Source organism: Drosophila albomicans, chromosome X, assembly GCF_009650485.2.
Source record: "Drosophila albomicans strain 15112-1751.03 chromosome X, ASM965048v2, whole genome shotgun sequence".
Taxonomy (NCBI): domain Eukaryota; kingdom Metazoa; phylum Arthropoda; class Insecta; order Diptera; family Drosophilidae; genus Drosophila; species Drosophila albomicans.
In genome coordinates, this window is record NC_047627.2 from 29,292,954 (window position 1) to 29,313,754 (window position 20,801).

General features: G+C 33.4%; 1 protein-coding gene across 2 annotated transcripts; it reads left to right on the forward strand.

Moving 5' to 3' along the window:
• The first annotated feature begins 977 nt into the window (after window positions 1-977).
• LOC117565717 (probable serine/threonine-protein kinase dyrk1) lies at window positions 978-2,578 on the forward strand. 2 transcript variants are annotated; one of them, XM_052008731.1, is made up of 2 exons: window positions 978-1,626; window positions 1,677-2,578. In XM_052008731.1, exons 1-2 carry the CDS (start codon window positions 1,086-1,088, stop codon window positions 2,264-2,266), a joined length of 1,131 nt encoding a protein of 376 aa, XP_051864691.1. In that variant the 5' UTR covers window positions 978-1,085; the 3' UTR covers window positions 2,267-2,578. The 2 variants fall into 2 exon arrangements, with proteins under 2 accessions (XP_051864691.1, XP_051864692.1); XM_052008732.1 differs by having other exon boundaries at window positions 981-1,626; window positions 1,689-2,578.
• Window positions 2,579-20,801: the final 18,223 nt, after the last annotated feature.

A 20,801-nucleotide genomic window follows, 5' to 3' on the forward strand; every position in this document is an offset into this window, starting at 1 on the left:
AAGATTAAAAAAATAAAATGAAAATGAAATGAAACAATAAATAAAATAAAATTTAAAATAAATAATGAAAAAACGTTATTTTTAAAAATGAATTCAACCAGCTTCATAGCCCGCGAATCTCAACCTCTGCAATACTCTTTAATTGTGTAAGAGTACATCAAAATAAAAAGGGAGAAAAAAAAAAAAAGTAGAGTAAAGAGAAAAAAATGCACATGAAAATAAAGCACGCAAGTTTTGCGATGGCGTCGAGTGTCGATTACGCTTGAGGAATGAGGAAATTAATGCGCTAGCTTTAAATCGGTTGAACATAAGCAGCTTGGCAGCAACAATAAAAAAATGCAAGAGAAAAAGTGTTGAAAGTCTGCAATAAATATTGTTAAGCCTTTGTAAGGATTAGACATACAATAAGTTGAAGCATTTCAATTGTGTCTGCCTGGCAATAATTATGAGTACGCAAATTTCATTTAATTGCGTAGATGATGTCAGTTCAGTTATCTAGCAAAATTTTAAAAATTGTAAAATTATATAATGTACCTTACTTTAACGTACTCATTTATTGTTGAAACTATTAAGAGAGAGGAAAAGAAGAAGTTAAAAAAATCTTATTCAATAAGGTTGTATCGTGAAACAAGAAATTTTTGTTGAAAATATTTTCAGTCAAGATTTCGATCTTCAATCATTGTTTTAAAATTAACTGAATTTTATTTTATGATCGAAATGATTTCGAATTCAACATAAACAATCTGAATCTTAGAACGTTTTCTTGATCCAAGTTTTTGTTTTTGATTTTTTTCGGAGTTGTTCTGAATTGCTTTTTACATTTTTCTACAATCTTCTCTTCACATTCACAGCCAAAATTGAAGTACTGTAAGTTCTAAATTTCCAAAATTTTGAGTCTTATTTGTATATATAATATATTTTTCTCTCAAACATGTCTCCACAATCATTCCATCGGACACCAAAGTAGTCGATGGAAAATTCAAATGAGAGCTGTTGTCGAGCAACGAGAGCTCATTTAGAAAAAAACGAAAAAAAATCTTTTGCGTAAAAAAATTTTCTAATTTTATACGAAAACAGAAAAAGAAATGGATTATTTGAGTGAAAATCGCTATCAGTTGCTCTTCATCGACGACGATGAACTGATGACTGATGGCAACGATGCCGTTGAACCAGTTGCTGGCCAACAGCAGCAACCACAGCAACAGCAACAGCAACAGTCGAAAAATAAACGCAATAAGAATAAGAATGTGATTAAGCCGATCTTGGAGGAGAAGCAATCGCAGCAGCAACAACAAACACCGCGAGCTGTGCCACAGCAACAGCCACAGCAACAGCAGCAACCAAAGCAGCCACAGCAACAGCCACAGGAGCAATCAAAGCAACAACCAGAGCAACAGGCACAACAACAGCTAGATCAACAGCCAAAGGAGCAACCAAAGCAACAATCACAGCAGCAAGCACAGCAGCAGCAACCAGAACAGCAGCAACCACAGCAGCAGCAGCCACAATTTCGCTATAGACAACGCATCATCAACAATAGCAATCGTTATGCTGGAGCTGGAGTTGGAGCTGGATTTGGAGTTGGAGCTGCTGCTTATCGTGGCAACTCAACTCGCTATGCAAAAAGTAAGTTGTGATCAAGTTGGATCGAGACAATTGAAACGAACTAAAGACAGCTTCATTCGCAGCTAATAACAACACCAATAACAACAACAACAACAACAACAACAACTTGGAGACAGATGAGGGCGATGGCAACAACACTCAAGTGGTGGATGACAGAAAATTCATAACCGTGGAGCAATGGAAAGCGATGCGTGGTGAACGTGTCAAACCCATTTACAACATACGCAAACCGGGCGAAGGGGAACTCAATAAGAAACCCGATTGGAAGCACATGACTGTGCTGCAGAAGAACAAAGACAACAACAGCAACAACAAATCAAAGTTGTCTGAAGGCAATCAGAAAGGATCTGAAGAGGATAATGGACTCGATTACGATGCATCGATGTATCCACAGCGTGTGGGTCGCTTACAGCGCATCGTTGACATCGAGTTCAAGTTCAAAGACGATCGTCGTCGCAGCGGCGCTTATCGCAGTGGTTGGATGGTCTCAAGGCCACTAAACGATAATGCAGTTCAGCAGCGAACTGCGAATGAAACTCAGCCAAGTCTAACTCAAGTTGCCATCAACAACAATGATTTTGAGACAGCTTCGGATCCAATCAATATGAATGATGAAGCTGAATTTCCAACACTTGGTTAACTATTTATATTTTACTCCTTATACACACACAGGCAATCCCTCAACAACAAAAATGAATTATCACACAAGCATCTTTAAATTACAAATTACAAATCGACCACAATCGCAGGCAGCAGCAAGATAAACAGCAATCATAAGCATAGAGCAGCGACAACAGCAACAGCAACAGCAAACAGGCAACAGCAAAAAGTAAAAAGCAAAAGAGCAACCAACACAACAATCATAACAATTGACCTTTCACTCCACTCAAGTCCAAATAAACTTCTATCTCGCAGCACCCCGAAAGCTGTGCATCAAAAAAATGGAATACAATATGGTAGTAATTAATATTGAAAGTAGAGATCGAAATCATAATCAGTTTTATTTTTACTCTATGGTATATTATGAATAGAATAGTATATTTATATACCACATATAGTCATTTATACATTTCAGTAATCATTTTAAGAATAATTAATATGCTAAAATATTTATAAATTATCAATATTTTCAAAATATACCACTGATAATTAATATTGAATGTAGAGATCGAAATCATAATCAGTTTTATTTTTACTTTTTGGTATATTATGACTAGAATAGTATATTTATATACCACATATAGTCATTTATACATTTCAGTAATCATTTTAAGAATAATTAATATGCTAAAATATTTATAAATTATCAATATTTTCAAAATATACCACTGATAATTAATATTGAATGTAGAGATTGAAATCATAATCAGATTTATTTTTTCTCTATGGTATATTATGAATAGAATAGTATATTTATATACCACATATAGTCATTTATACATTTCAGTAATCATTTTAAGAATAATTAATATGCTAAAATATTAATAAATTATTATCAATACTTTCAAAATATACCATTGATAATTAATATTGAAAGTAGAGATCGAAATCATAATCAGTTTTATTTTTACTCTATGGTATATTATGAATAGAATAGTATATTTATATACCACATATAGTCATTTATACATTTCAGTAATCATTTTAAGAATAATTAATATGCTAAAATATTTATAAATTATTATCAATACTTTCAAAATATACCATTGATAATTAATATTGAAAGTAGAGATCGAAATCATAATCAGTTTTATTTTTACTCTATGGTATATTATGAATAGAATAGTATATTTATATACCAAATATAGCCATTAATACATTACAGGGTTAGTTTAGTTAATATAATTTAGTATTAATTGCAAGGTATACCAAATTAATATACTAAAATATTTATATACTATTATCAATATACTATTACTTTCAAAATATACCATAGTGTGATAACTAATATTGAAAGTAGAGACCGTAATCATAATCAGTTTTATTTGAACAATTAAAAATACTGTACTCTATGGTATATTTTGAATAAACTAGTATATTGATATACCGAACAAAGCTTTTTATATATTTCAGTGATATTTTAGCATACTAATTTGTTATTCTTTAAGAATAGCACCAAATTAATGCAGTATATAGATATTTTAGTATATTCATTTGTTACATAATTTGGTATACTTGATTCACTATTTATACTGCACTGTATTCTCTATACTTTTCTTAGTAAATTTTGAATATTTGTATATTTTATTAAATAAATTTACTGCTACCTATATCGAGTTGCATCTCAAGCAATATTTCGGCGACATAAACACAAAAAAATGTATTGCCTACTTTTAAGGGCACGCATTTTGTGCTCACTGACTGAATAATTCGGACTAGCTACGATACTGCTGCCCAAAGGGTAGCTTATAGATGATTAACTAGCTCTCAAAGGAAAACTAATTTAATAAAATCAAAAATAAAATGTAAACATTAATTAATATCTATAACTGCTTCCTACATATGAGGTAGAAAAGTATTAAAACTTTGTACCAGACGAGAAATGTAAGTAGAAGACAGGAGAAGGCATCTTTATTGCTTCGGTTGACAATCTGGTATATTTTAAATGCTCTAGTATATCCATAGAAGCAAATATAGCCTTTGGTAATATATTTATATCTGGTATCTGGTATATTTTACAATTTTTTCGGTACGTTAATTTAGTATATTTTAAGAATAATAATGTAGTATGTCTATATTTTATATATATTTGTTGTCCTAATTTAGTATTTTTGGTATATTAATTTAGTAATATAAAGAATAATGATATGTGACTATCTGGTATACGATATATTGTAAATTTTAGCGCATGCTTTATACCAACTATAGTATATATTAATAATAATACTGCACATTTTATACCCGCTACCCATAGGGTAGAAGGGTATTATAACTTTGTGCCGGCAGGAAATGTATGTAACAGGTAGAAGGAGGCATCTCCGACCCTATAAAGTATATATATTCTTGATCAGCGTCAACAGCCGAGACGATATAGCCATGTCCGCCTGTCCGTCTGTCCGTCCGTCCGTCCGTCCGTATGAACACCTAGATCTCAGAGACTATAAGAGATAGAGCTATAATTTTTTTTCGACAGGATTTGTTATATTTGCACGCAGATCAAGTTTATTTAAAATTTTTGCCACGCCCACTTCCGCCCCCGCAAATCAAAAAAATCGAATAACAAGCCTAAAGCCAGAGTTGCGAATTTTGGTATGTACAATAATAACTATAGTAGTTATGATTCCTAAAAATTTGGTTGCAATCAGATAAAAATTGTGGAAGTTATTAAAGAAATACTTTTGTATGGGCAAAAACGCCTACTTACTAGGGGTCTTAGTTGCTTTGGCCGACAATCTTGACCATTGTGCCGTCTATGGTATATTTTGAATGGTGTACTATATTGATATACCACATATACCATTTGGTATATTTTTAGTACTTTTCAGTATATTTGGTATATTTTGAGAATAATACCACAAAATATATTGCATTTATTCAAAATGAGTAGCGGGTATCTCACAGTCGAGTACACTCGACTGTAGCTTACTTGTTTGATTATTAGAACGATATCAATAAGTCGAAAGCTCTTTCTTCTCGCTCTCTTCGCTTTCTCTCTCTCGTTCTCTCTCCTTCTCTCTCTCTTTCTCTCTCTCTCTCTCTCTCTCTCCCTCTCTTTGTAAGATTGTTTCGTGCATTGCATGCACAGCGATTAGTTAAGCCATTCATTTATGCTGCGGTCGAAACGCTGCCCGCTGTCTCACATTGGCCATAACTTAGTAACTTTAGCAGCTAGACACGGATACCTCGTTTGCTACCCCGACTTCTTTAGTCGTTAGTCGTTAACTTTAACTGCAACTTGTAGAAATTAGTTGCTGCCGCTGCTGCTGCGTTTCGCATATTTCATAATTAAAGTGCAAATAAAAACTAGCAGGCAAACAAAACATTTGCAATTAAATGTTGTTGTTGTTGTTGTTGCATTTTGTTAGATTTTTCCAAGCATACCCTGTAAATTGCTGAGCTGTAGGGTAGCATGAGTTGTAAAAAGAGATGGCAAAGAGATGTTAGTATATTGTATGGAGAATGTTGCTATACAAAATATTTATTGTTATTATGTGCCAAACATTGTTTTGTTTATTTTTTATAGTTTTTTTTTTATTTCTAATACAATATTTTTTATTATTATTAATTTTGGAAGAAGAGTAGAAGTTACATTTGAAGTATAAAATTTTACAAAATATGTAATAAGAAATAAGCTTAGCTTCCACTCACATATTTAAGCCGGAATCTATCCTTCATATCTTTTAATTATTTTTGTTAGTGATTTTGAAAGAAGTGTAAAAGTTACATTTGTATATAAAAATAAAATAAATTACTTTCGCTTCAAAAATTTATTTTTATATAAATCTTTTATAATTTTTAATGTAATTTAATTTTTTGTTTATTAAATTTAAAAGAAGTATAGAAGTTCCATTTGAAGTTAAAAAATATACAATAAAAAAATAAAATCAAATGTGTTCACTTCCATAACATCTTTTCTAATTGTTAAATCTTTAATATCTTTTAATATACATACGTATTTTTTTATTAATTTTAGAAAAAGTGTTAATTAGCAAAATAAATTATTGAAATGAAAGTATTTTATTTTTTTATATTTTTATACTTCAAATTTAAGCCAACTGTCTATAGTAACTCAGTAACTACAGCAACTAAAGCTATGAAATTAGCTGTGCTTATAGCTAAGTTAACGTGAAGCTTCCACTCATAATTTTGGATGTAATCTATTATTAAACTCTGGAAAACCATATTCGATTCACATTTCAAATTTTGAATCTTTTAATTTTGTTTGGATTTTCTTTTACTAAATTTTGGAAGAAGTGTAAAAGTTACATTTGAAATATTCGAAAAATAATAGATGAACATTTTTTTTTAAGGAATAGGGTATTTAATAGTCGTCACTTTAGTGCGTTTCGAAACGCGCAATGGACTCGAGTTGCGTTTCTTTATTTCTTCTTCACTTTGCGCCATAGTTGCTGCTTCTGCTTCTGCTTCGGCTGCTGCCCGCAGGCACATAATTCACTTTTTATTATCTCATATTTTATGGCAGCGCATGAAGCGTACTACAGCGAGCTGACAGCGAAAGTAGGGGATAAGGGGAAGGAGGAGAGTGTTGGATAGTTGGCTTGTAATGCTGCTGCTGCTGTTGCTGCTGTTGTTGCAACATCCTTCTTGTGCCTCGCGAGAGTTTTGTATCGTTTAATTCATTTAGAATTTGCTTTTAGCGCTTTATTTGTTTAATTGCAGAGTGAGTTGTGTGCATGCGTGTGTGTGTGTGTGTGTGTCGATTATGCACTCAACTATACTCACACGCACACTCACGCATACATGACTGCATTTTGCAATTACTTCAGCAAGCAAACAACAACAACAATAACAACCGCAGCAACGGAGAGAACAACGTGCAGCGTTGCAGAAATTAATCAAAATATGAACAATTCAAACAGCCGCATTTCAAGCTGCTCCCGCCAAGCTGCCACGCCCACATAAGCTGCATTTGACAGAATTTGCATTTGCCACACACACACACAGTCGCATACTCGCATTCAGTTTACGTTTAACTAAATGTAAACATTTTAGCAGCAACAACAGCTGCCTCTGTCGCTGTCGCTGCCTCTGCCGGCGTCGCTGCTCGCTGCTACATGAATTCATTAGAAGTAAAGCAAAACCAATGACACACCCTCACACACACACACACATACTCGCTATGCTTACGCTCGGCCGAGCTCCATTTATGTGAAATTATTTTGGATTATTTTCTGTGCTCCTTCCCCCCACGCTTCTTCTCTCCCTCTCATTCACCCCTTATCGAAGGCAGCCCGAAAAAGTATGCTGTGATTTTTGGCACACACTTGCATAAATCGATATATGCATGTATGTGTGTGTGTGTGTGTGTGGAAGTCAGGCGATCATAAAATGTGTATAAAAATGACAGGCAGTGTGAGAGATTTATGCTATACGTATGTTAATGGGCGAGGGCAGCGCGAGCAATAAAACAAATTATCGCTTCGCTTATCGCGAATTGTTAATGCATTTTAATATTGTAAAAGTTATTAACAAAATACTTCTGTATGGAAAATTACGCTTACTGCAGTCGGGTTTTAGCTACTTTGCTTGACAATCTGGTATATTTTAACCTCCATGGTATATTTTTTTACTTAAGTACTTTATCGATATACCAAATATGTCATTTGGTATAATTTCAGTATATTTTGTGGTATATTTATTCTGTACATTTTGACCCCAATGGTATATTTCGAATTAAGTACTCCATCGATATAGCAAATATCATATTCGGTATATTTTTAGTATTTTATGGCATTTTTATTTGGTATATTTTGACATCCACGACATATTTCCAATTAAATACTGCTTCGATATACCAAATATTTGGTATATGTTCATTTCTATGGCATATTTTGAATTAATCACATAAACAATATACCAAATATGACATTCGGTATATTTTTAGTATTTATTCTGATATATTTATTTGATATATTTCGACCTCTGTGGTATATTTCCAATTTTAGTACTTTATCGATATACCAAATACTTCACTTGCTATATTTTTAGTATTTGTATGGTACTATTTGGTATATTTTAAGAATAATACCGCATTATTGAGATATTCATTTTGACAAACTTCTCGCGCCGCCCTCTTCCACTCACTTCACTCGACGCGTCTTCGGCAAAAATGTTTCAGGGCTCAATTTGAAAGAGACTTCGCGAGCGCAAACGTTTGGAAACTGTTTTAAAATACGATTTATGCCTTCCATATGCATAATACAAATGGAATTTACACAGAAATTGGCTAAAAATTGAGTTGACGCTGACGGCGACTGCCAAGAAAAGAAAGAAGAGTTGTTGTTGTTGTTGTTATTGTTTATGCGATCCTATTTGTAGTAACTTATATATAACATATATTTACGATGCACACTTTGCTTCTCTTTCAAGTTTGATGAGTTCGGTTAAGAAATTTTTGTTTATTATTATGTTAGCAACAAATTATATAAAGATGTCGATGGATTTTTGTTTGATGCCGAGTTTTTATTTATTTTATTTTCTACGGATATATTATTTAGTTAAAATTGTCTTTTTTTGCATAATAGCTGTCTAATTGAGAGTTGCGAGTAATTGTAGAATTTGAATTAAAGCTGACAAGTTTGAAAAAAGATTTTGAGGTATTAAGATATTAATTTTATTATAAATAAAGTGATTCAGAATTTATTGTATTATTGATTTTATTCTTTTATAACATCTCCGACCCTATAAAATATATCTATATTTCATGAATTATATATCCAAAATATTTCAATAACTATATATCCGAAGTAGGGTAAAAACGTTTACATACTACAGATCATAGTTGTTTTGGCTGACAATCTGGTATATTTTGAATGTAGTACTATATCAATATACCAAATATAATATAAAGTATATTTTAAGTATTTTTCACTGTACTATATCAATATACCACATATATCATTTAGTATATTTTCTAGTATTTTTGCGGTATATTAATTTGGTATATTTTAAAATAAGTACCGCACTGTGTCGCATTGTTACTGTATCAGTATACCAAATATAGTAATTGGTATATTTTTAAAGTATTTTTTCGGTATATTTGGTATAATTTCCAATTATTACCGCACTGTTTTGCCTATATTCAAAATGGATAACGGGTATCTGACAGTCAAGCACACTCGACTGTAGCTTTCTTACTTGATTCAATATCAAGTTTTTTCAAATTTCTGTGTTTTATTATTGTATTTATTTCCTCTATTATCGCTTTCTAAAGAGTTATGCTTGATATGACGTAATTAACTTAGTTTCAAGTACTTATAGTAAAGCTTTTAAACTTGCCATGTTTAAAAAAGTGACTTTAGTTGTTTTAATATTAATTGTAATCTTAAGAATTGCGAGATTAGTTTTACTCTCAATGATATTTCTTACATATTTTAAAAGTATTATGTTTGTATTTTTTGCTTCTTCTATACTTCCATTATTATCACTATTGACATAGCTATTCTTTTCTATGGCAACTTTCATAACTATAGCTCTTAAAGTTGCCGAGTTCGAAAGCCTCTTCATATGGTTCATTTATTTTGCAATACAGTTCAATGTTCAATGTATGTATATATAGTATGCCATAGAATTCTCCGTCTGTCAGTCTTCATTGGTTTTGTTATGCGTTTTCTATTCGCATTCAGACATTGACTTTGACTTCGACTTGGAGTTGGAACATTTGCTGGGAGCGTAATTGTTACAGCCCGAACCATAAAAATAAAAACTTTTTGCCTGCTGCTGTTTCTTATTTTAATTTTTATTGACTTGTTGTTGTTTTCTTTCGATTCGTTTCGTTTCGTTTCGTTTTGTTGCGTTTCGATTCGTTGCTTTTTTCCCCATTGCTTTTCATTCCCCTTCATTCTAGCTATTTGTGTCTTGTGCTTTTCTTTTATGACCATGTGTCTATGTGTGAGTGTGTCTATGTATATATGTGTGTGTGTGTGTGTGTGTGTGCGTGTATCAATGTGTGTGTGTGTGTGTGTCGCTTGTCTTGTTGTTTGTCGACAGCGTCGTTATTTGATTTCATTTCTCGATTTGCCATTTTGAATTCACTTCATTGAATTGTTAATTTTATCGTCAGCAAACATACACACACACACTGACACACACACACACTGACACACTCACACACACATACATGTGTCCTTTTGCCTTCTTTATTGTCATTGGCAGTCTGTGAGCTTGGCCTGCGTTTCATTTGAGATTATTATACTCAAAGCCTCTCTCTTCCTTTCTCTCTCTCTCTCTCTCCCTCTCTCTGCATTCCTCTCCTTCATATTTGGTGTACTGTACACCTTGCCACTCCCCCTGCTCCCCTGCTCCCCCTTGATTGCTTGCCGTACGTTGACTTGTTTATCATTTGGCCATATTACATTTTATTGCCCAATGTATTTTGCCGCAATATGCATCCAATATGTTTGATTACGTTTCACATACGCTTCATACAGCGAGGTGTGCTCCACACACACACACACACAAAAATAACAGACAATTTCAAATGCATGCGAAAGAACTTTATACAAAAATAAAATTGTATATTCTAAACAAATATCAAATGATGAAAATATATGAAACAAAGAATCAAAGAGAGATCGCAACGATTTCACTTCAATAAAAACCCGTATTTTAAATTAAAATTAAAATATACCAAAAAGAATATATACATATATTTAAGCTAAATATAATATATATAAGATACAGAATAATACTGAGTTGAAAATATATATTTTCTCTTCATAAATAAATCGAAGTAATTCAATGTTAAAAATACCAAAACAATAAAATCGATTAAAGCTAACCAATAAATGTATAAAATAAAAATACTAAATATTTATAAAATACTATATCATCTTTAAATGGAAAGCATATATTTTGTATTTTAGGGAATTCAAACTGTAAGTGCGACTCTCGCTATAAGAAAATGCTACTCGGAGACATTACAGTGAAACATCGTAAAAAGGAACTGTAGGCGAACGAAATTAAAGCTGACTTTGTATTTATGCTCATATTCACACTTTTTGGAAATGCGCCATTTTTGCTGTTATTCATGATTTCGTTGTTTCACTGTAGTTGCTTTGATATGACATAATATATTTGAAAGTGTCTTGGAAACGTTTTAGAAAATTACCTTAAAATGTGCGTAAATAATATATATGTATATATGTACATACTAAAAAAATATAAAAGAAATAAGTACCAAATAAATGAATAACTAAAGTTGTCTATAAAATCAAGTCAATTAACATTTTTTAAAAACAAGTAAGAAAGCTACAGTCGAGTGCACTCGACTGTGAGATACCCGCTACCCATTTTGAATAAAAGAAATATATTTTGCGATAATTTTCTCAAAATATACCGAATATACTGCAAAAATACTAAAAATATACCAAATAGTATATTTGGTATATTGATATAGTACCGCATTCAAAATATACCATAGACGGCACAATATACCAGATTGTCATCTAAAGCTACTAAGACCCCTAGTAAGTAGGCGTTTTTGCCCATACAAAAGTATTTCTTTAATAACTTCGACAATTTTTATCTGATCGCAACCAAATTTTAAGGAATCATAACTTCTATAGTTATTATTATATATACCAAAACTTTAACTTTAAAATTACGCTTGTTATTCGATTTTTTTGATTTGCGGGGGCGGAAGTGGGCGTGGCAAAAATTTGAAACAAACTTGATCTGCGTGCAAACATAACAAATACTGTCGAAAAAAAATTATAGCTCTATCTCTCATAGTCTCTGAGATCTAGGTGTTCATACGGACAGACGGACAGACGGACATGGCTAGATCGTCTCGGCTGTTAACGCTGAAAATAAAATTTGTGACTTTTAAATGAAAGTCAGTTATTGTATTCGGTTTATTTGGATTAAGCAATGGAATAAAAGAAAAACAAGTAAGGAAGTTACAGTCGAGTGTGCTCGACTGTGAGATACCCGCTAATAACAGCAAATTAATATACTGCAAAAATACTTAAAATGTATATATATTTGGTATATTGATAAGGTAACAGTGCAAAACAGCGCGGTGTTAATTGTTAAATATACCAAATTAATATACCACAAAAATACTAAAAATATATTATACAACAATATATTTGGCTTATGGATATATTACTTTATTCAAAATATACTATTGAGTGCAAAATATACCAGATTGTTACCCTAAGCGACTTATACTAAAAATATACCAATTGTTATATTTGGTATATTGATATAGTACTACATGTAAAATGCACTGGATTATTAGGCAAAGCAACTAAGATCCCATTACAGTAGAAGTTTTGCCGCATACAAAAGTATATCTTAAATAACTTTTACAATTTGTATCTAATCGCAACTAAATTTTCAGGAATCTTTAATACTACTTTATACTTAATACTACCATTATTGTATGCTCCAAAAATCTCTAAAATCTCTCTGACTTTTGTCAGTTTTCTGGGGCGGAAGTGGAAGCATAACCAATGCTGTTGAAAATTATAGCTATACATCTTATTTTTTCTGAGATTCAGTGTTTCATACGGACAGACAGACAGACAGACAGACGGACATGGCTAAATCGTCTCGGTCGTTGACGCTGATCAAGGATAATATATACTTAATGGAGGCACAAAGATATCATACATAAAATATAGAAATATAATATATAATAATAATAATAAAATACATATAAATAAAAATCAACCAAGATTGATTTCCAATGCATCTCATTTAAGGGCTTTTGAAAATAAATTAATTGATAAGACTACCAATAAATTCGTAACATTATCAACTCTTCAATGAAAACCCTCAACATCGTTATTGAGTTATTAATTTGGACTGCAATTAGTGGTTATTCGAAACTAACCGCACTTTAACGTTGAGCAAGTTTCATCTTTGGCTCTTTGATTGCTAATGAAGAAGACGAAGGAATATATGGTAGAGTATTGGGTATTACATGTAAGCACTACAAGTATCTTGTTTAAGGGCTTCGTTCTTGTTCTCGTTGTCGTTGTCGTTCTCTACCGGAGCTCATCCTCATATCCTTCTGTATACTGTGTCCTGGATGTCCTGTGTGTCCTGTGTGTGCTGTGTGCAATACAACAATGGCAACAACAAGGACAAGGGCAAAAGAAAATTTGCATTTCTTGCAGTAAATTCAATATTTTCCTTTATGATTTTGCATGTCGCTTGCTGCCAACTTGAGTGTACATTGTGTGTGTCCTGTGTCCTTTATGTGTGTGTTGGTGTGTGTGTGTCTCGTTTTTATGGGCTGCCTTTTCGAGTTTCGCTTCGGCGTATCATGTGCACATTTTGTGCCTCAGCATATCAGGCGCCGCCTCACAAGACAAACAGCCGCAGCAGCTGTTGTTGGGAGTAGACAGAGGAAGTAGAAGAGGAGGCAAGGGTAGGGGGAGAAGAGGGGAGGAGGCGGCAGCCATCGCGACTGTCATTTGCTCGATAGACAAGGCTGACTTCCTGCTGCCTGGCTGGCGCAAAAACCTAAACGAAATATCCTTTAGCCGCTGCTTCAGCTTCAGCTTCTACCTTCAACTCCAACTCCAACTCCATGTCCTTGTTCTCGTCCTCGTCCTCGTCCTGAGCACAGTCGAAATGGCTTCAAGTGCTTTTGCTGATTTCGGAAATTGGTTTGCATTAGAAATCACTTAAGCGCATAAAGTGCTGTGAGTTATTGCCGCAGGATGTGACCAGCGCTCTCCCTCTCTCTCTCTCTCTCTGTATCTCACTGTCTCTCTTTTCTCAAGCGTCACCCACAAATTAATTAGAAAATTAGTACAACATTTTTTTCTTTTACTCCGTATGTCAGTCAACTGTCTCCAACATCGCCTGTCACCTGTGTCCTGCTTTCTTTCTTTCGGTTTTCGCATTTCTCTCTCTCATTTTTTGTTGTTGTTGCTACCTGCTTGTTTTGTGCTATTTGTTATCCGTGTTTTTGGGAGCTGGCCTAAAACGCTGGCTCATTTTTGTAATTAAGACATTTTCGCCTCATGGACTTCAAAAGAAAAACAAACACCTTCACACAGCTTGACTTCTTCCTGTCGCCCGCTGCTTTTTTGGGGGGCAAACAAAACAATGTGCAACCAACTAAGATCCTGCTGAGCTTTTCTTCCTACCTTCTGACCTTGCTGCCTTTTCCAAGTAACCTGGAGAGTTAAAATTACTAAATTTTGGTATATAAATATCGAATACACAAATGTTCTTTGTATTCTTTTTTGCTATTAGAGCTAAACTTTGTGTATTACATATTTATACCCGCTACCCATAGGGTAGAAGGGTATTATAACTTTGTGCCGGCAGGAAATGTATGTAACAGGTAGAAGGAGGCATCTCCGACCCTATAAAGTATATATATTCTTGATCAGCGTCAACAGCCGAGACGATATAGCCATGTCCGTCTGTCCGTCTGTGTGTCTGTCCGTCTGTCCGTCCGTCCGTATGAAACACTGGATCTCAGAGACTATAAGAGATAGAGCTATAATTTTTTTTCGACAGCATTTGTTATGTTTGCACGCAGATCAAGTTTGTTTCAAATTCCACGCCCACTTCCGCCCCCGAAAATCAATAAAATCGAATAACAAACGTAATTTTAAAGCTAGAGTTGGTATATACAATAATAACTGCAGTAGTTATGATTCCTGAAAATTTGGTTGCGATCAGATAAAAATTGTGGAAGTTATTAAAGAAATACTTTTGTATGGGCAAAAACGCCTATTTACTAGGGGTCTTAGTTACTTTGGCTGACAATCTGATATATTGTGCCGTCTATGGTATATTTTGAATGGTGTACTATATCGATATACCAAACATACCATTTGGTATATTTTTAGTATTTTTTTTAGTATTTTCGGTATATTTTGAAAATGATACCGCAATATTTTGCCTTTATTAAAAATGGGTAGCGGGTATCTCACAGTCGAGCACACTCGACTGTAACTTTCTTACTTGTTTGCTATTAGAGTTAAACTTTTTTCGTTACATACTTTCTATTAAGATTTATATTTAAGATTAAGTACAATTGCTAAACATAATTTTGATGTAAGATTTTTAACATTGGAACTACAACATTTCTATTTCAATATATATTTTTTTAAACTTCATTTATTCTGTGATATCTCAGTTACTTTTATGAACAATTTGGTAATTTCACATTATCAATTTCTTACATTTTTATTACGATTTTTATTTCATTTTGCATTATATTTCCTTTCTTTCAATCAATTACCATTTTCATAATTTTGGCATTCCTTTTGTTAACAATTTATCTGCAGAAACAGCAAATTTTAATTGAAGTTTTCAATTTGGAATTCCAGGAATTTATTCTCCTATTCCCACATTAAAATCTGTCTTGTGGATTGCCAGAAAATCGGCGTAGTTAACTTTTCACTTGATTTTTGGTACACACAATGTTAACTACAGTATAAAGTTGTTATATTTTGCACTCTGTGATATACTTTGAATGCAATTTTAGTATTTCACGGTATATTTTAAGAATAGAAGAGCACTTTTATGCTTCACACTCGATTGAAGCTTTCTTACTCCCTTTTTTTTGATTTGTTTTGTTTTTTAAGCTTTTGACTGCATTTTAATATAATAATTTATTATCATTGTTCATTTATCCATTTTTCTTATTTATTTTTATTTCAACATTAAATTCTAGACTTTAAAGTGCAAGCAGCGAAGCTTGGCGTCATAATTAGAACTGCATTAATGCTCATTACCTTTTTGTTTTCTTTGATTAATTCTAGAATCCAGGTTCTTTCTTGGCGCTTTCTCATTGTACTTGGAACTCCTTTTGTTTTGGTTTCTATCGCGATTTTCCTTGCTGCTTCTCTACTCTACTTTATTTCAGCTGCATTTTGCCGTTGTATATTGGCATCTGTTTAACCTTTAGAGCAGCCTTAGAGCTGCTCTCTCTCTCTCTCTCTCTCTGTCTCTCCTTCTATCTTTCTCTTTCTTCTGGCCTTTGTCTAACTTAACTGCATTACTCCATTCTCAGTCAGCGCTTAGTTTTCTCACTTTTTGTTGCTCCTTTTTGCCCGCTGCTTTAGTTGCACTGTTTAGTGCAAGTATTTTGTAGTAGACATTGCCATAAGCTTTTGCCTTGCATCGCGCATCGCGTTTCGCGTTTCGTGTGCAACGTTGCTAATTTTGTTCATTAAACAGCTGAAGCATTTAATGGCAGCACTAGATTGTTGCTCGAGGTAACTCGACGGCAACAACGAATAAGAAAGCAACCGAAGAGTGTGCTCGACTGTGAGATGCCAACTACCTTTTTTTTTAATGAAAGTGTGGTATTCCTTTTAAAATATACTAAATTCAATTGCCGCAAAAATACTGAAAATATTCCACAAAAATACTAAAAATATACCGAAGAATATATTTGGTATATATTCTGAAAATATTCCAAACTAATATACCACAAAAATACTAAAACTATACCGAAGAATATATTTGGTATATTGATATAGTACTTACTGCATTTAAAATATACCGTATACCAAAATATACAATGTGCATCAAATTAATATACCGCTAAACTACGAAAAATATACCACAAGCTGTTATATTTATATACCATACATCAAAATATACAGTTTGATATTAATTTTAAAATATACCAAAAATACTAAAAATATACCGAAGCATATATTTGGTATATTGATATAGTACTACATTTCAAATATACCGTATACCAAAATATACAATGTGGTTTACATTTTAAAATGTACCAAATTAATATACCGCAGTTTGATATGAATTTGAAAATATACAAAATTAAAATACCACAAAAATCCTAAATATATACCAAAAGCTATATTTGGTGTATTGCTATAGTCCAACATACAATATAATTTTAAAATATACCAAAAGGATATACCACAAAATACCGAAGATATACCAAAAATCTTTATTTGGTATATTAATATAACACTGCATTCAAAATATACCATAAAAGCAATACATACCAGATTGTAGGCTATATTTGGTATATTGCTATATACCACAAAAATACCAAAAATCTTTATTTGGTATATTGATATAGCACTGCATGCGAAAATATACCATAAAATGCAATGTATACCAGATTGTAAGCTATACAACAATACCGAAAATATACCAAAAATCTTTATTTGGTATATTGATATAGCAATGTATTCAAAATATACCATAAAAGCAATACATACCAGATTGTAGGCTATATTTGGTATATTGCTATATACCACAAAATACCGAAAATATACCAAAAATCAGTATTTGGTATATTGATATAGCATTCAAAATATACCATAAAATGCAATATATACCAGATTGTACGCTATATTTGGTATATTGCTATATACCACAAAAATACCAAAAATATACCAAAAATCTTTATTTGGTATATTGATATAGCACTACATTCAAAATATACCATAAAATGCAATATACACCAGATTGTAAGCTATATTTGGTATATTGCTATATACCACAAAAATACCAAAAATATACCAAAAACCTTTATTTGGTATATTGATATAGCACTACATTCAAAATATACCATAAAATGTAATATATACCAGATTGTAAGCTATATTTGGTATATTGCTATGTACCACAAAAATACCGAAAATATACCAAAAATCTTTATTTGGTATATTGATATAGCACTGCATTCAAAATATACCATAATATGCAATATATACCAGATTGTCAGTCAACGCAGATAAGCCTCCCTCAAAATATACCGTAGAGTACAAAATATACTACATGGTCACAAAGTTATAATACCCTATTACCCCCCTGTGTAGCGAGTATAACAACAACAAGCAACAATTATGCGAGGCACAAACATTGTAAGCATCTAAAACTGAAAATTGAGGGTAAATGGCTGGCATTTTGCTTAAAGTTCTAAATGACATCAGCTGAAAGTGGCTGCGCGTGCAATGTACTATATTTTATACTATATACTCTATTTATAGTGCTAACTAACGAGTTTAAGAGCTTCGCGTTAAAGGTTAAGCTTTAAGCTGCCTCAACAAGAACAACCGCAATGGCAATTAGCTGAGCTAATAGCTTATTTGCGAAATGAGTTCAAGATGCAAAACTTGTTTAGCACTCGGCATTTCATCTCAAGCACCTTAAAGCATATTTCTTTAATAAGCATAAATAACATAGAATTGAATTCATTTAGTTTTAACAGATTCCAGAATAATTAAAGACGAAAATTGAAATCCAGTTTCACTTTAATTTGACATTTTCTTTGCAAAGGTTTTTTTTACAACAAATTTCAATATTGCATTCGAATGCATAGGCAATGTGTGTGTGTGTGAGTGTAAGTGTGTGAGAGAGTTTGTGGTTGCCAAGGACAACACAATTAGAATGAGGTAAAAGGATAGTTAAGCATCGCTTCGTTGTATATTTAAATGATATGTTTGTGCAAAATGCGTGCAGAACTCAAACTCAAATCAGAACGCACAAAAATTGTTGAACAAAGTTGTTGCGAAAACAGATTTCAAATTGCTGTAAACGTGAGAGAGTGCGTGTGTGTGTGCGAGTGTGTGTGTGTCGTGTCGAAAGTTTTGCGAGTTGATATCAGATTACGCATACGCCACGTTGGCGTCGTCCGCCAGACCAGCAAAATTTAACGAGCAAGAAAATCACTCAAAAAACTGAGACAGCAGGCCGTAAGAGAAGAAGGAGAAGAAAGGAGGTAGGAGTTGCGATGATGTTGATGTTGTTGCAACTGCAACGTGGTTTGTGCCACACAATCGGCAACCGAGAGCCGACAGAGACCGTCGACTTATAATTTAATTTGTGTTGACTAAAAGTTTAAAGGCGGCAAAAGGCAGCGGACGAGGAGAGGCAAAGCGAGGCGATGGCACCACAGCTTAACAACTTCAAAAGCTGCAAACAGAAAATGCAGCAGTGGCAGTGGCAGTGGCAGCAGTGGCAACAATGTTGCATCCACCCCGACGCAATCCCGTCGAGCGTCGTTGGCAACTTTGTCCATTAAAACAAACTTTTCGGCAGGTGAGCGCATCGATGGCTTTTGGCTGTTGCCTCTCTCTCCCTCTCTCTCTCTCTCTTTCAGGCTAAGCGGCGGTGGCGCCACACATTATTTAGCTTGCAAAAAACTGATACGCCGAATGCAGCCAACCAATTTTGTAATGTGAATTTAATGTCAGTTTTGCGACAGGTGCGTTTAGAGCTTTGAGTTTGTGTGTTTGTTGTTATTGTTGTTGTTGTTGTGCCTTTGGCCAAGTGGATTTTCGCTTTGCAACCCAAAAGCTTTCACAGCACTTCTCCCTTTCTCTCTCTCTCTCTCTCTTTCTATGTGTTTGGCTTAATGCATTGCATTTGCAGTTATTGGCAAAGTTTTGCTGCGGCATTGGCCGAAAATGAAAAGGAGAAGGAGAAGGAGGAGGAGGGACAAGTTACGGAATGCAAAGGAAATTGGTAGAGCGACAGGCCCGACAACAGCATTAAGCAAATTGCAATACTCCACTCTCTCTCTCTCACTCTCTCTTTCTCTCTCTCTGTGTCTCCGAACTGAAGCCACATGCAAAAGGGGTCAACCAAAGCCAAGCACACTTCCTTTCCCTTTTGCCCCCGCATTGGAAGTAAGTTTGTGTGTGAGAAGCAAAAGCAAGAGGCATCTAATTAATGAGCAAGCTGCAAGGACATTTTCGTAGCCTGCTTTTGTGCAGTTGATTGCTGGCTGCAAGGATTATGATTAATTGGCCAATTGCACAGATACTAGTCAGACAGCCAGAGTCAGATATGGCAAAAGTGTCTCAGCTGCAGAACAACAAAGAAAATAAGGGGGAGAGACAAGAGAGAGAGAGAGAGAGAGAGAGGGAGAGAGAGAGGGAAAGAAAGGGAGAAAGCGAGAGAGAGAGAAAAGAAGAGAGCTGACAACTAAAAGTGACCTGAAGTTGAAGTTGAGATGACATTTAATTGAAACTCACATTAATAGAAACGAAAATATTGAATTGGAAATGCGAATGACAAACATTCGATGCCAAATAGCTAGAGTATAGGATTTGAGCCTTTACACCTAGAAAGGCATTTGAGCTAAGTGTATTCCTTTGACCATATAATCGTATTATTAGAATAACAGACTACAAAAAAAAAAAAATGAAAGCAAATAAAGCAAGTAATAAAGTTACAGACGCGAGTGTTTGATTGCAAGATGTCCACTAACGATTTTTAATAATTTTAAAACTATGCGGTATTATACGTAAAATATACCTAATTAATATACTGCAAACATACTAAAAATATACCAAAAACACTATATTTGAAACCAAAGTAAAACAAGTACGGTATTCATTTTAAAATATACCAAACTAATCTAACGTAAGAATACTATAAATATACTAAAGATTATATTTGGTATTATTATATATTAGAATTTAAAAAGGGTCTTAGTTACTTTGATTGACAATCTGGTATATTTTAGTACTAAATACTATCAAGTATAGCGTTTGGTATATTTTTAATATTTGTTGCGGTATATT

Coding starts and splice junctions, on each gene's coding strand:
- LOC117565717 (XM_052008731.1), top strand. CDS start 1,086: ATGGATTATTTGAGTGAAAATCGCTATCAGTTGCTCTTCATCGACGAC. Junction 1,627..1,676: donor CTCAACTCGCTATGCAAAAA/GTAAGTTGTGAT, acceptor AACTAAAGACAG/CTTCATTCGCAGCTAATAAC.